The following is a 15,638-nucleotide window of genomic DNA, read 5'->3' as shown; positions in this document are numbered from 1 at the left end:
GAGCTGCTGGCTTTCTCAATACTCCCCGCCCCACTTGGAGCCACGAGGTTGGTTTGTGAAGGCAAGCAGGAAACTATAAACTTGGACTAGAAAGGTAGCCAGCGGTAGCCGGACCATGGAGGGCCTCGGATGCCAGGATAAGACCTTGCACTTGATGAAGCAAGCAAGGAGTGGCCACTGAAGGTTTTCCAGTGGGGAGGGGATAAGATCTGCTTTAGAAAAATGAAGTTTGGAACAATGTGCAGGATGAATGGAAGGCCTAAGAAAGGCAGGGGAATCTGGTACAACCTCTTGCGACCTTTACACTCAAGTTATCTTCAGTGAGGGTGGGCTGCTTAGTTCACAATTATTGGTGGATGTCAAAGGTCAAGCGGAGGTCCTAACGGCACGTCTCCCCGCAGATTGCTGGAATGGCCTATTAGAATAGCATTTGCTAAATCAGGATTTGACTAATATTCCATTGCCTCTTCCTGTCTTTCAAGTCAATCCACCTGGAGACGCCCACAAAGCAACTCCTCCTCCCTTGGTCCTCCCTGGCAGAATTTGTGTCAAACCAGTAGAAGGAAGGAAAAGGCAACCCTTTGAGAATTCTTCTCTCCCCTGCCTATCCAGGGTCCATTGCTGCCTTAGTAAGCAAGCGACCTCTCAGTGCCCAAACAAGGAAGCAATTCAGGCCGACCCAAAGAGAGAGGAAGGCACTCCCTACTCTGGCCCTTCGCTGGCCAGGACAGGACACGGCTTTTGATCCAAGGCCCAGAGAATCCCAAGCTGATAAAGGCCCATTGTGGCAGCTTCTGGAGAAACCCAGAGGCCATCAGGGGGCTCTGGGGCTCAGGAGCCAGTTAATATCACTTGAACATTTGTGGATAGAATGACTTGGCGGAAGTCAAGGCAGAATGAGGCCCCCTGGCTGCCAGGGGCATTATCCACGGCAGGCCGGCTAAAGGCCAAACCAGCAGGAACCTGTCTGCGGCTAGAAGGGCTGGCCTGGAGGCAGAGGGGACCCACAAGCTGTGGAGGGCTCCCCTGCAGACAACTGGTGGAAGAAACCCAATCTCCCGCCAAGTGCAAGAAACACAACTGTTCTTTTTAAAAAGGGCCAGAGTGGGGAGTCTGCGGCCCTCCCCCCCGCCCCCCCCCCCGCGCCGCAGGGGTGTCCACAGCAATAAACAGCAGGAAAGGAGGAAGCCCGTCTGGAAGCTACTGAGAAATTCTGCTCCCTGCTCGGGGCTGTGTCATGCTTGGAGTGCAGGCACCTCATCATTTGCAGGCCTCACTGCTCTTACAGCAAAGAACCAAGTGGGAAGAGACACCCCGAGATAAAGGGTGCCAGGGCAGGTGAGGGAGTTGGGCTCGACGGGGGCTCGCGGTTGTCAGGCAGGACCAGGCTTCGGTGGGAGGTTTAGCTGGGCCCATGGCACTTTTGGAGTGCTCCGGGGGAACGGGAAGGGACTGGACCTCCGCTCGAAAGCCCTGGGAGGGGAGCAGGTGCAGGGATGGGGGGGACTGGGTCTCTGCCTTTCTCAGCTGACCGCTGCCCCTCACTCGGGGCAGGGCGGGGCAAGGAATGCGAACCCAGGCCACAGACCAGCCTGTAGAGTCCTCTTAAAGACCGTTCTCCTTGGCCAGGTGGTGAGCCCAGGGATGAACCGAGCACAGAGGTTGAAGCATCACCCACCGAGTGCTCACCGCACTGTTGTTCCATCTTGTTCCTAAAAGGATTTCAGGTGAGTGACTTGTTCACATCTCAGCGGTGGGTTCGCTTTCCCTCCCCACCATCCAAAACGCATCAAGTTGGCCCCCTCAACTGCCAAGCCATTTCTACATCAAAACAAAAGCAGCCATATAAACCCACTGCAGAACACCTAAAGCCATATAATGAACATCAGCTTCGAACTCACGTGCACTAAATTGCACGTGTCTCCTGTGCCGTTCACTCCCCTCCCCCGAGGGGAAGGCACAGTGGTACCAAAAGCCACAGAGGAAAGGCAACTCATCTCCTCCACTCACGTGGCCTCTGAAGAACCCATCTTAGGACAAACCTCACCTGACACCACGGAGATTCATTTCAGGCTGGGGATGGCTCTGGAACACAACACAAAGCTGTTTTCTGAAACCAAAGCATCCCCTGCCTTGCTGGAGATTCCGTCCCAGCTGGCGAGGCAAACACGTGCACATGAAAACTGCTAGAATGCTCCATCCTGATCTCCTGGCTCCCACAGACAAAAAAAGCAAACCCGTTAAGACTCAGCTGAAAGGTTCTGGGTATCATTTATTGACGGCAGTTTACACACATTTGTTTTCTTCCCATGGCCATTTCCTTCAAAGCACGGGCACAGAGCCCTCTGGAAAGGCAGTTTCTGAACGAGGGAGCCAGAACGCAGGACGCACACGGCTTTGGCAGGGATGCTCAGACTCGGCAGGATGCAATCCTTCAAGCTGGAATTCCGTCGGGTGTCTTGAGACACCAAGGTGGGGGGTGGAGAGGAATAATTCAACAGGACTCACATCCCAGGCCAGGCCTGCTTGCTCGCCCTCCAAGGCCGTCCCGGTGGCAGGAGCCTGGGGGGCAGCGCAACAGGCCCACCCACCTTCCCAGGGGCAGATTCTTCAGTCCATGCCCTGCTGTTCACACCTGCTTCCGCCGGCCCCGCAGTTAGAGAGAATCAGCCTTATGGTGAGAGACAGATGACTTCCTCTCTGACCCTCCCTGGCAGCTCTTCAGCTGGGTCTGTGGAGGAACCGCTGGGAAACATGGAAGCCTGTGCTTTCCCGTCAGCTGCGCGTGCGGTGGTCCTCACGTCCCGCCCAAACGACAGGCTGGACGCTCCAAGGGCGCTCAGGCCAGCCCCCGGGCTCCCGGGCCCTGGGCGCTACTGCCCCGCCTCTCTCCCGCCGACGCCAGGACCGCCAGTGCCTAGGCCGGAGCGCCAGTGGGCCCCGGGCACTGGGCAATTTGGGGGAGGGAGGTGGATCAAAAAGTGGATGGAAACAGGACGAATGAAAAAGCTTCATCTGATAAGGAGAGATCTGAAGTGATTTCACTTTTATTTCCTTCACTTTAAGCCAATCGGGAAATTTCACAGTGATTTCTGGGGCGGGGGCAGAAGGGCGGCGGCACGAAGAGCGGCCGGGCCTCACTGGGGCAGCTGCAGGAGCACAGACTGGCCGGCCGGCAGGTACGTGATGTTCCGGGAGCGAGAGAGCTGGTACGCGATGTCTTCGGCGGCCTCCAGCTTGCGCAGCTCTACGAGGCCATCGCCCGCGGCGGCGAGCGAGTTGGCAATCAGCTCGGCAGCCTTGGAGTCACCCTCGGCAGAGATGATGGCCGCCTTCTTCTGCTGCTCAGCCTAAGACAGGGGCGGTGGGGGGAGACCAAGATCACACCTAAGGGTGCTGGACGGCAGGCAGCGGCCTTGGAAGGACCAGGCCACACGCCCTCACCGGCTCCCGGAGGAATTCTGGGAATCCAGCTCCCCGGCCTCCAAATAGGCCCAACAAGCACCGTCCACCCAGTCCTCCTCTTTCCTGCAATGCACTGCCCACTTCTCGCCGTTGCGGGGACACACTTCTGTTGGCTGTGGTAAGTATCTGTCTTATTCCAAAGTTCTCATTAACGTTAGCAGCAATCCAGCCCAGCCATCTTACTCTGAGCCAGGAGGATCCAAACTGAGGAAAACAGGAGAGAGAAAAGGTAGAAGCCACCCTGAGGCTCACCTTTCCCTCCAGGCCCCAGTCAGAGTGACTTTCCTCTAACACACCTGTTTGAGGAGACAGAGCAGCTGACGAGGAGCTACAGGCCCGTGTGATGCTCCCCTGAGCAGACCTGGCTCCTGACCAGGAACCCAGGCAACAGAACTCGATCTCTAGGCGCTCCCTGCCCGCATCAACAGGAGAACCTCTACCTGCAATGCCCGACTTGGTCATGTGAGGAGGGTATGGCATTAACAAATGTTAACCAAGCACCTACTAAGTATTCCCAGGTACAGTCTCAGACCTGTGTTCGAGACTCTGGACATGGGGGGGGGGAGAAAAAAAAAAAAAGCAAGACAGTACCTGCCCACAAGGAGTTTATATTCCCTAATATTAAATGCTGGCCACCCATACATCGCTCTTTTCCCTGCTTCAAAGGACTAAGGTTCTTGGATTAGGACTAACCCAAGAAAAACTAGCAGTGGGGAGAAGGGACAGCAAGAAATAAATACGCTTCTGCAAAGACCAGAAGACCAGACTGCTATGCAAATACAGCATGTCCCATCACACTCTGCCACATGTGGATGGATTTAGTGCTGGAAAAAAAATCCAGTGACGATAGCACATCTGGTGCAACGCTTGATCCTTTCTGCTGTCAGCTTTCACTGTGCAACCGCAGTTAAAAATGACTTCGCAGTGAAGCTGAAAATATTCCAGGAGAAAACGTTTTTATTTGCAGGAGAGTGTTTTTGATCTTAGGGAAGTGGAAGAAAAATGACCCTTCGGAGATTTTAGAACATCACTTCACATATCCCTGACTAGCCCCCAAAGACTCTGGAACCAATTGCAGGAGGACGGTTCCTTCAGTCCCCTTCCGATGATCCCGGAAAAAGAGATGACAGATGATGAATCTCCAGGCCACCCAGCAAACGGGGAGGCTGAGCACAGGAGAAAGGGGAGAGAGGCTCCTGCCATCTGGTTGAACGCTCACCTTTTCCACCACAAATCTGGCCCTCTCTGCTTCCTGCTGAGCCACCTGTTTGGCTTCTACTGCTTCTGTGAACTCCTTCCCGAAGGTCAGATGCGTCTAAGGGGAGAGAGGGCGCGAGATGAGGCGGCGTGACTGCTCAGGCAGCGCGGCCCTGAGGCCCCCACATCACTGGGAGGAAGAGGCCAGGAATGGCTCCAGCAGCTGGAGGCCTCTGTGAGGCCAGAACACCCTTCCACCTCCACATCCGTGTCCAAACTGAGCTCCCACCCCCAGACGCCTCGGCTGCCCCAACAGTGCCCGCATGTCAGTGTGTCGCCAGCGGTGCGGCGATCTCAAGCAGAAAACAGCCCGTGGGCACCAGACGGTACCCCCCTCAACTGACCACCTCCCCAGGGGAGGAGACTGTGGGTTCTAGGACCCCCACCGCCGACTAGTGCTCATCCAAGGTCCTTTGATGGCCTGTTCGGAGCCCCCAGAGAGGCCAGATGGAAAACTGAGCCCCTGAGAGGGAAGGATGCAGCTGGTTCTCAGGGATTCGAGGGCGTGCTGCTCTCTGCTTATGGCTTAACCGGTCCACTTCTTTCTCACAGCAGCCTCCCCACGAAACAGGAAGAGGAAGAGAGACAGTGGAACGAAAATCATGGTATTCCCCATGTGTGAGTGCTTCTGGTAAAGGGTTTAAGAGAGAAGGCAGGGAAAGCTATTGCTTATGGTGAGGGTTTACAACTCCGACTACCCACAGACCTTCCCTACTGGCACGTTATCACTGAGACTTGGCTGAGGCGATGGTCTGCAGTGACAGCGGAAACGGGACAGAGCTCAACTCCTGACGCCTGATCTAGCGCAACTTACTCATTTACCCAACTTTTTATTAAAAAGGAAAAAATGCAGGGAAGGATGGTATTGGTTTTGCTATCAAAATCTATTTGCCTCCTCTCCTCCCCGACCCTCCCAAACTCTGCTTTAAAAAAAGGAAAAACAAAAACATGAGCAGCTCAAAACTACTCAGGAGTAAATCCTAGCCCCACTGTCTTCCACAACTTTTAACACGCCTCGCTCTTAAACTGCAGCTGTTCTACTTCGCCTGTTCCATTTCTGGACTCGTGTTCATGGTCTGGGAAAGAAAATACCATCCTGGGGCATCTGGGTGGCTCAGTCGGTTAAGTGGCTGCCTTCGGCTCGGGTCATGATCCTGGGGTCCTGGGATCGAGCCCCACGTCCGGCTCCCTGCTCAGCAGAGAGCCTGCTTCTCCCTCTCCCTCTGCCTGTCACTCTGCCTACCTCTGCTCTCTCTCTATCTCTGTCAAATAAATAAATAAAATCTTTAAAAAAAAAAAAAAAAAAAAAAAAAAAAAAAAAAAAGAAAATACCATCCTGAGAAGTGAAAAAACGAGTAATTAAGGAATAATGTTTCTTTCTAAAAGGGCCAGTTGAGGGCGGCAAATTCCCCATGAAATCTCATTTTCTTCTCACATCTCTTAGATATGGTTTCTTGTGGTCAGCCCACATTTCCCCAGAACGGAGTATGTGGTTAAAGACTAGCGAAATACTAACCAGCGAAATACCAAGCTTCTCCTTAGGTTTTAGCATTTTCTCAGAGCCAAGGTGTTTAGGTTATCAGTGAGTGGGTCGGCTAGCCGAGGAATTGCTCTGGTTAGAGCTGAGCAACTGCAACCTGGCATCCTGCCAGCAGAGGGAGCCCACCAGCCCTGCCGCTGCTGCCGCCGCCGCCGCCACCACTGCCACCACCGCCACCCCCACCGCCGCCGCCGACGCCGCCGCAGCCGCAGCCGCCACCGCAGGTGGAGCTGCGCCCTCCGGGTTAGTGCTGCGTGTTGTTTCAACAACTGCACAGATGCTGTGGGGGAAGTGGTGCCTCTCCCATGCGATGCACCAGAGAATGAACAGGAAACACTTTACCTCGCTACCCGAACAAACCACTCCAATGATTTTTCCCAGAGAATCTAGAAACATGACGCCTTCCCCTCACCCTCCTTGATCTGAAAGGCTATCCTGCCCGTATTGCTTTGTTTGAGCTACGGCATTCAGCGTCATTAATACACACACTGTACGGTCTCCAGACGCTAGCTTACACCTCAGAGATGTCCTGTGCCCCCCACACCAGACTTTGGGGAGCAGAACCACTCATTTACACTCTATCACCTTTCACCGGGGGTTCCCAGAGCTCACTTCAGTGAGCTGTAGACCCTAAGTGTTAGGAAATTCCCAGGGGGGGCGGTTCAGGCTGGGAGATCTGCACTAGGGAGAAAGACTCTCTGAGCCCTCTCTAGCCTCACCAGGCAGTTTCTTCCTGTGTCAAACAGGGCTCGCAAGACATTACTTCCTAGGGAGCTCCCGGGAACACTCACAGTGTCGGAGAAGGTGAAAAATCTACTGGTTAGGGACCCTAGATCAGGTAGGGCTAGAAGAAGAAAAATGTGTGTGGCAGAGGGGAAGCAAAAGAACCCTCATCCGAAAACAAACTCAAGGAGACTGCCTCATAGTCAAGAAGGTTCTGCGTTTTTGAGTCTCACATCTAGGAAAGTGGAAGGCAGGACCAACAGTGTCCACCCAGAAATGGAGCCAAGCACCTGAACAAGAACTGCAGCCCTTTCCTCATAGGCTCCCTGAGGGTCTTACCAAGGACACGTCATCCAGGATGAGCCCAAAGGTTGCTGCTCGCTCCGTAAGGTCATCGCTCACCTGTCTGGAGACCAGCTCTCTCTGGGTGATCAGCTCTCCAGCATCAAAGCGAGCCTGGTTCCAAAGGAAGGCAGAAGAGCCAGTCAGGATGACGAGGAAGCAGAAAGGCCAGGAAAACTACCGGCCATGTCCCAACCCACCCACTGCCACTCTCTGCCTGCCACCTATCTCTTGGGGGCCTGGCTGCAGGCTCCAGGCTCCAGGCTGAGGCCCTGTCACTCACCACCACCGACTTGAGGATCTCCGTAGTGATGGATGGTAGCACCCGCTCATCATAGTCCTCCCCGATGCTGGTGAAGATGCGGGGAAGCTGGCTGGCAACGGGCCGGAAAAGGATGCGCAGGGTGATGTTGACGTTCTGTAAATCTTAGGGTAGGGACAATTGCTGGAGTTACAAATAAAAACCACGGTGGCCTCCTAGATGACCTCTCCTACCCTCAATTTGCTGTAATTTGTAAGTAAAGTTGCTGATGTTAAGACCCTAGAGGGCAGGAGCCCCTATGCATAGCTTCCTTGGTACAAAACCCAGCAGAGCTGCAGAGCTAGGAACTTTTAAAGGTTTGTGGTGATGACAGCTTTTCAGTATGTGCTGAACGCCCTCGGATAGAAGCAATTCAGCTTACGTGTCTGACAGGTACCATGGGATGTTTGAAACAGCTAATGTTTTAAGAAAACAGGCCAATGCCAAGAATTTTCAGGTGAAGCCTTTCCAAAGCCGTCAGGAGGATGCCTTGGAGAGGTTATCACGGGTCCCGCGGAAACAGTCCACACCGGCTGGACCAGCAGTACAAAGACCAGGGCTGCAGTCCTACCCTGCTGTTTGCGAACGACGTGACCTCACTAAGCCTTAACCAATCTCGGCTTATTTCCTTGTCTGTCAGAATGGGGGTGATTTCATCTGCCTTCCTGGAACACTGGGGGGAAGTGAAGGAGAAACGAGATATAACAGCACTGTGTCAAATGTGCAACAGATGTAAGGGGTCATCAGACTCATCTGGAGCACACTTCTCATTACTTGGCCCAGGCAAAGGGTGGGGGAGGGAGGGCGCCACGAAGTTCATTACAACTTCCCCTGACGATTCAGGCCTGCCTGAGGCTAAAGCATGGTCAGTGTCCTGGCAGTCACCAATGATACGGGGACCAAGCACCCATGGGCTAGTTCTGAACCAGGCACCCAGAAAAGTGGGAAATGCACGCACACTAGTTCCTGATCTCTGGAAATTCCTATCAACAGTTTTGAAGATGAGTAAGTAATGTATCCTTACAGCAGTTGTAAAACAGCAGAGAAGGCAATCTTGAAGAGGTGGGAAGCTTAGAACTACGCTCGTAAGTTAAAATTTTATTTTTCTTGATTAACCCCACCCCACCTTTGATCTCCTGTGGGAGGCCAGCCAGACCCTTGAGGGGCCAGGAGCTACAGGCCAGGTTGCCCAATGCCCATGCCCAATGTCAATTTACTCGTCCCCGCCTCTGCCTGACACGCATCTCTTACTATAGCCCCACCTCACACGAAGTTCCTCCCAGGAGCCTGTGCAGCCGCCTGTGGGGGCTCGCTGTTCTCTGCTCCCCTCCACCCCAAGCCCTTGGCTCTAGAATTCACCACGCTTACTGGAACTGCCCATTCACATGTCTATGTCCCTAGGGGGACTGAGCTCCCAGAGGCCCTGCTTCAGTTATCTTTGAACCACCCCATTCTGCGACCCACCACAAAACCTGGAACAGTCACGGTAAGCACACATCTGCTGGGGAACAACACTGAAGGCATCAAATGTTACGGAGACAATAAACCAACATCCACATGACCCTCGCCTCTTGCTGCGCAGAAACGTCACCACTGAGCCAGCACAACTGCTTTCCCATTTACTACCTGTGCATCTCTCTGTGTAGGATGGTGGGAGAATGGTGATGGCAGTTCGTTTTAGGCCCACTGCGAATCCAGGGGCACGTCAGCCACCAGGGGACTGCTCTCAAGGGACTCGGGCCCCCTGGGAGGCGCAGTCTGCTGAGCGGCTGACTCTTGATTTCGGCTCAGGTCATGATCTCAGGGTCGTGGGACTGAGCCCTGGTTTGGGCTCCACGCTGGGCATGCAGCCTGCTTAAGATTCTCTCTCCCTCTCTTAAAAAAAAAAAAAAAAAAAAAAGGTAACAATGTGAGGCCAGCACTGCTGGAAAAAGAGGCCTTGGAGAACAAGGCAAAGGATAAGCTGGCTGTGAAGGCACACAAAATGGCTGGAGCCTGGTTTACAGTCACTCTGGGGAATGAGATCCCACGGAAAGGGTCAACTGAGGGACCAAAGGCACTTTTATATTTCTTTAAAACTGGAGCACTACGTAACTTTTGAAATAGACCTTTGTGTATTTCTCTAAATCTGTACAGCTGTGTGTCTACCTTAGGTCCGTATTTCTATGAATTCTCCCGGAAAAATATGCAAGGAATTCTTATTAGGGGAGGTTCAGCTTCTTCTTCTTCTGGATCCTATGGCAACCCTCCCACACACTCTACTTTATGTGACCCACAGGCAAGACTCACCTTTGCTACCAGTGATTACTGGCACATTACGTGGTCGAGAGCGGCAATCAAAGATAATAGGTTTCTGTACCCAAGGGATGAGAAAGTGAGTTCCTTCTCCTACCACAATGTCCTGTACACCACGGAACCGGTCAAAGATGACAGCTCTGTGCCCAGCATCCACTAGGAATGAAGGATAATGACAAGTCAGAAAAATCCCTTCACCTTTTAACCAAAAAGGCTTATCTGTGAAAGCTCCCTGGTGCTTTCTGTTATTATTGTCTCCCCTCTCCTGCCCTGTCTTCCCGTACTTCTGATCTCTAGCAGCTCTAAGTAGCCACAAAACTGAGCAATCCCCTCCCATCCCAGTGTCTTCCCAAGGACTCTGGTAACAGGATCTGCTCTTCAGCATCCTTTCTCCTTGAAACAACTGGCTTGATTTTCTGATTAACTATCCCATCCCCCAACACATTTTCAGGAAATCACCTCCCAAAGCTTCTTTCCAAAACTCACCAAAATCTTCACTGTTACCACATTCCATCCTGGTTCCAATTTAAGCCAGTGTTTCCCAGAAGCAGCTCCCTAACCTTGGAAATTCTAAAATTTGGAAGGTCCCACTCTCCAAGAAGTTGGTTTCTCTTAGGTTTTAAGGGTTAACAGAGCTGTTCTTTTGATTCAGAAAGAAATCAGTGATGGTGATTACTGTCTAGTTGTGCGGAGTGACTACGAAGATCAGAGCATAGAGCTACGCCATTTAAACCAAGTAAGCTTTTCTTGTCAGCTGTTCTGTCTCTGCCTTATTGGACTTCAGAACTGCTCCAAATATCTTCACTCTGAAAGTAACCCTCCTCTTGCCAGACAGTCACATATAAGGTAGGTCAATCTACTGTTGCTTTCCAACCATGAAAGCCAGAGAAATGTCAGAGTTGGAAGGTAAACCAGTTCAGTCCTACTGCTCGATCAAAGAAGCAGCTGAGACCTAGGGAGGGGGAAATGGCTTGCTTAAGGTCACACAAGGAAGTGGAAGAAAAGTCAGCTTAAGCCCCTGCCACACTGTCAAAAGCTGGGCAAGGCACCTCGAAGATATTTTGTCTGGAATGACCCCTATGCAGCAGAGCAAAAGCTCCCGCTCGGGTAAGAGCACTAAAGATCTAAAGCCCTTGCTGAGTTATTCCACACGAGGCAGAAAGGAACAGATGAGATCTCCACTTCAGCTAGCTAGCAAGATCCTGACACTGTGCTGCAGCATCACTTCAAACCAACAAGAGCAACTGGGAACGTTTAACCAACAACTAGGCTGGGAGGCTCTTTGCAAAGAAAGGCTCTGAGAGAGCTTATGGCTACAAGCAAGGACAGAGGCTCGACTGACAAGGCAACCATATGGTGCGGGATGGCAACAGGTGACCCTCTAGGTCACAAACACATTCACAGACAGCAGCTGCCACTAGGAGTATCACGTGGGCTCTGCAGACCGATGGAAATCCTCTGGCAAAGGGCAGTGACCCACCACCCCTTCAGTGCCTCACCGTTATACAAGGCAGAGTTCACCACTCCTCCTGCAACAGCTAAGGCCAGGCCGAACTTGCCAATGGACTCAAACACTTTGGCAGCCATGTCTCCTTCTGCTGGACCCACTCACACCTATGGGGATAAAAACAAAACAAACAAAACAACTTGATCCCAAAATTCTAAGAGAAAGCCCTCTCTGAGACACCGTATTCACTTCTCAAGCTGGCTATTTATTTCCCCACTCCTGAGGGCTCTAAATCATGCACTGAAGAACATAATAAATAAGTAACTCTACAGCTTGGAAAAGTGTGGTATCAATTCTGCTTTTTAAATTTTTCTTCTTTCAAGATTTTGTCAGAGAGAGCGTGCACAAGCAGGGGGAGGGGCGGGCAGAGGGAGAAGCAGACTCCCCGCTGGGCAAGGAGCCCTATGGGAGTCGTGGGCAATGACCCCAGGACTCTGGGATCATGACCTGAGCCGAAGGCAGACGCTTAACCGACTGAGCCACCCAGGCGTTCCTCTTCTTTTTCTACCGCTAAGGAAAGGGGGGTCTGAGGCACTTGATTCAATAACGGGAATGAGGCACAGGCTTGATACCCCCACAGAACTCCGCACCACACTAAACCACCCTTCCATTTCCTGGACAAGCAGGCCCCAAGGCAAAGGCTGGGTGGTTGGTTCTGGACAATTCTGGTCTGGAAAAGTAACTCACAGAATGCGCTACATGGTGATTCCAACAGCAAAAGTAACACTAACAGCTAGCTTTTATGCCAGGAGGCAGTCTTCTAATGGCAATTATTTAATCCTCCCACCAACCCCTATGAAGCAGGTTATCACAGATAAACCGAGGCACATAGCAAGGTTACAAGAGGAACTGAAGATCACACAGCCATTTCGTGGTGGAACCAGGATTAGAACTTGGAGGTCTAAGTCTAGCAAGCCTGACTTAACTCCTCCCCGTAGTGCTTCTCCACCATCAGGTATTAAGAATAACCTGTTATTACGGAAGCAGGAGGTGGGCGACATTCTGGGACCAAGATATCAGAAGAACCAACCGGGCCAAAAGGCTCTCCATAGCTGCAGCGCAAGGGAGAACCCTGGAAGAAGTGGGAGGACGGGGCTGAAGCGGGGTGGGCGGGAGCACGACTAACCTAACTAGAATCTACTCCCGCACTGAACTTTTTAATGCCCCGCCCCGGCGGCGGCGTCCACTTCAGATTCAAATCCTCCCAGACCTGAGGCTTCTTTGATCACTTCCAGTGCATTTCAATGTTTCTTACCCGAGGCCAGGACACAGCCCGGACCCCGCAACCTTTCCATTTCCAAGAGCTTCTGGATTATTCCTCACCCCGCCCCCATACACACCTCCCTTACTCGACGCAACCCCTGGCTCGTCCCGGGCTCACCCCCTCTCCCCTCTGACACGAGGCAGACCAACGCACGCACCCTGCCCGCCCAAATTGCGAATGGGAACCCAGAAGAGATCTGCAGAGACGCCCGGGCGCCGGCGGAACCTTCGCACCAGTCTCACCTGCTTCCACGCTGACCTCCACATGAATTCCGCAGCCACATATACCACGCATGCGCTGGGTAGCTCTTTCTCTTCCCCTCCCCCCTTCCAAGATCCGGGCCTCCGATTGGTGAGAAAGAGCGCTGTGCATTCTGGGAAGGGCGGCTTGCGGCCTTACCCGGCTTCCCGGCTCTTCGCATTTGAACTACAATTCCCAAAAAGCCATTCAGCGTCTGGCTCTCGCGGAAAAGCCTTTCCTCTTTGGTGGGAAACGGACGAAAGGTTGTCGCAAAGCCTTTTGGGGGCTGTAGTTCCTTGCGGTTAAATGCCCGTGCCTGTCCTGAAACGGTGCTGGAGCCTGCCAGGAGGTGAGCCCTAGGGCCTCAGAAAGAGTGGCTGGGGATGCGGCTGGTGTTGGCAGGGAACGCGCCGGGGCAAGTTTACGGCTGATGAAGGAAGACAGGTGAGCACCCTGGAGAAAGTTGTGGGGAGATAACTGGTGGGCTGAGAGACCTTGAGGGAAGCAGATGGGGCCATCTTTGCAAAGCCCTGTCACGAAATGTCCTGAGTGGTGGGACATTGATTGCCCGAACCAGAAAGAAGGTTAGAAACCATCTGGACTAGAAAAAGAGGACTAGAGAGAGGAAGGGATTCATTCACAGTCATGCACCAATTTAGCAATGGGGCTGGGCTTAGAGTCCATGTCCCCTGGACACGCACACACACACAAACTTATTTGGAAAAGTGGCAAAAATAATACAAAGAACACATATCTCCTTTACTCAGATTCGTCTGTGGCTAACATTTTGCTCCATATGCTTTATCATTTGTTCTCTCCCTCTCTCTTCCTGTCTTCTCTCTGTGTATTTTCTAAGAATAGGGGCATCCTCTTATATAACTTAAGCGAGTTTATCCCCTGCATGCCAGTTTTATCCATTGACCCAATAATGAACTTCATAGCAATCTCCACACACCCCCACCCCCATACAGGATGCAGTCTAATATTAGGTACTGTATTTATTTCTCATGTCTCTTTAATCTCCTTTAATCTGAAAATTGTCCTCAGCCTTGTATTTTATTACATTAAAACAAACAAAAAGCATATTTCTCATTTTGGTTTTGTCTGATGTTTCTTCGTGATTAGATTCGGGTTTTGCGTTTTTAACTAGGATACTACCTAAATGGTGTATGGACACTCAGTTTTAACAAAACTAGACCCATTTCTGGATTCTACTAGGATTGGAGTCTTTCAACTTTTTTTTCCTGCATCTCCTCTCTTCTCTGTCCCCGTTCTTTGTCTCCACTTTCAAATGACCAGAGATAGTCACAGCAGCATTCTTCAGGTGGTATGAGTTTGCCCTAACCAACCACAAATTTTTCCTCTGACCGCCAGAATGCAAGCTCTATGATAACAGCTGAAGGTGTAGTCGGCTGTCTTCATTGTTCTGTTCCCAGAACATACAACAGTGCCTGGCATCTGGAGAGTCACTGCCTTAGAGAGAAACCCACTACCGTAATAGCACTCTTGCACATGAAGCTTCTAACCAGCTCTTCAGTGCTTGAATTACTTGGGGTATTAGTGATGAGGGAACAGAAGGCAAGCTGAAGACAAGCACCCGCTGACACCCTGCAACCTCACCCCACTCCCCACTCCCGGGTGGGACCTGTGTGACATTCTTCCAGGAATCTCCCAGCTATCTTAATGTTAATGCCTTGCTAGAGGGGAAAACCACCTTAACTTGACAATGGCAAGGCCTCTGGTATTTTGTAGGTCCTCTTTAGCATATGAAAGTTCTTTTGAAATCTCCCTTTTTCCTTACCTCCCCCAACCCCATAGTATATAATCAGCCACCGCTCACAACCCCGGGGCAGCAGCTCTTTCTGCCCACGGGTCCTGTCCCCATGCTTTAATAAACCACCATTTTGCACCAAAGATGCCTCAAGAATTCTTTGGCTCCGGACCTCACCTCACCAAACCACCTATATTCCAAAACCACATCATTAGAACAAAGTCTAAGTTGCTGTATCAAGGAGATCCCCAAATAGAGTGAGTGGACTAAAGAAGATAGAAGTTAATTTCTCTTTGCTTCACGGGCCATTCACAGGCCTGGTTTTCTTTCATCTCATTGGTTGGCCATCCCCTAAAAGATTGTCTTTACCTAACCGTGGGCTATCTGTGTTGCAGCCTGCAGGAAGGGAAGACGGGAAATTTAGGACAGCAGTTTTGTTGTTAACCAACGAGTCAGAAGCAGCACATATAAATTCTACTGTATTTTGTTGATGAAAACTTGGCTACATGACCTCGTCTAGTCACAAAAGAGGCTGGAAAATGTATGCTTTAGCTGGGCAGCCAGGTAGCCAAAAGAAAGGATTTGAGGGCTAACCAGCAGTCTGAGTACACCTTACTCTCAAACAGAACAGTCAGAAAAGTGCAAGTCCATTTGAGAAAAGCCATAACATGAAAGAGAAAATCAAACCACAAACAGCTAAGCAAAACAAAACAAAAGCAGCACAAACAAAATAGTTGGCAGAATCAGAGACAAGGCAAGGAGCATGAAAAATCTAAACAACCTAACCCTATAATCAGTATCTTCAGATAAAGGGAAGGATCCTACTATCCATAAACCTAGGAGCAAGATGCTATTAAGAAAGATAGGTAGGGATGAAAGGCTGAATGTTTTCCCCCAGAGTCAAGAACAAGGCAAAGCTTCCCACTCTCATCA

At 51.4% G+C, this 15,638-nt stretch overlaps 1 protein-coding gene across 1 annotated transcript; it reads right to left on the bottom strand.

The window, feature by feature from the left end:
• Positions 1-3,023: 3,023 nt before the first annotated feature.
• Positions 3,024-13,032, bottom strand: PHB (prohibitin). The gene is made up of 7 exons (XM_027568174.1): positions 12,937-13,032; positions 11,423-11,537; positions 9,918-10,079; positions 7,611-7,753; positions 7,325-7,441; positions 4,685-4,780; positions 3,024-3,350 (listed from the first exon to the last, which is right to left on the bottom strand). The coding sequence occupies exons 2-7, from the start codon at positions 11,508-11,510 to the stop codon at positions 3,138-3,140; spliced, it is 819 nt and encodes a 272-aa protein (XP_027423975.1). The 5' UTR covers positions 11,511-11,537; positions 12,937-13,032; the 3' UTR covers positions 3,024-3,137.
• Positions 13,033-15,638: the final 2,606 nt, after the last annotated feature.

This window comes from Zalophus californianus, chromosome 16 (genome assembly GCF_009762305.2).
Source record: "Zalophus californianus isolate mZalCal1 chromosome 16, mZalCal1.pri.v2, whole genome shotgun sequence".
NCBI classification, from domain to species: domain Eukaryota; kingdom Metazoa; phylum Chordata; class Mammalia; order Carnivora; family Otariidae; genus Zalophus; species Zalophus californianus.
Note: the sequence above shows the minus strand (reverse complement) of the source record. Positions and strands in the feature narration are given on the sequence as shown.

Excerpts from the sequence above, each read along its gene's own strand:
- PHB (XM_027568174.1), bottom strand. The coding sequence starts at position 11,510 with ATGGCTGCCAAAGTGTTTGAGTCCATTGGCAAGTTCGGCCTGGCCTTA. Across the intron at positions 4,781-7,324 it reads TCCTGGATGACGTGTCCTTG|ACGCATCTGACCTTCGGGAA; the intron begins GTAAGACCCTCA and ends CTCTCCCCTTAG. Across the intron at positions 3,351-4,684 it reads CCAGATTTGTGGTGGAAAAG|GCTGAGCAGCAGAAGAAGGC; the intron begins GTGAGCGTTCAA and ends CCCCTGTCTTAG.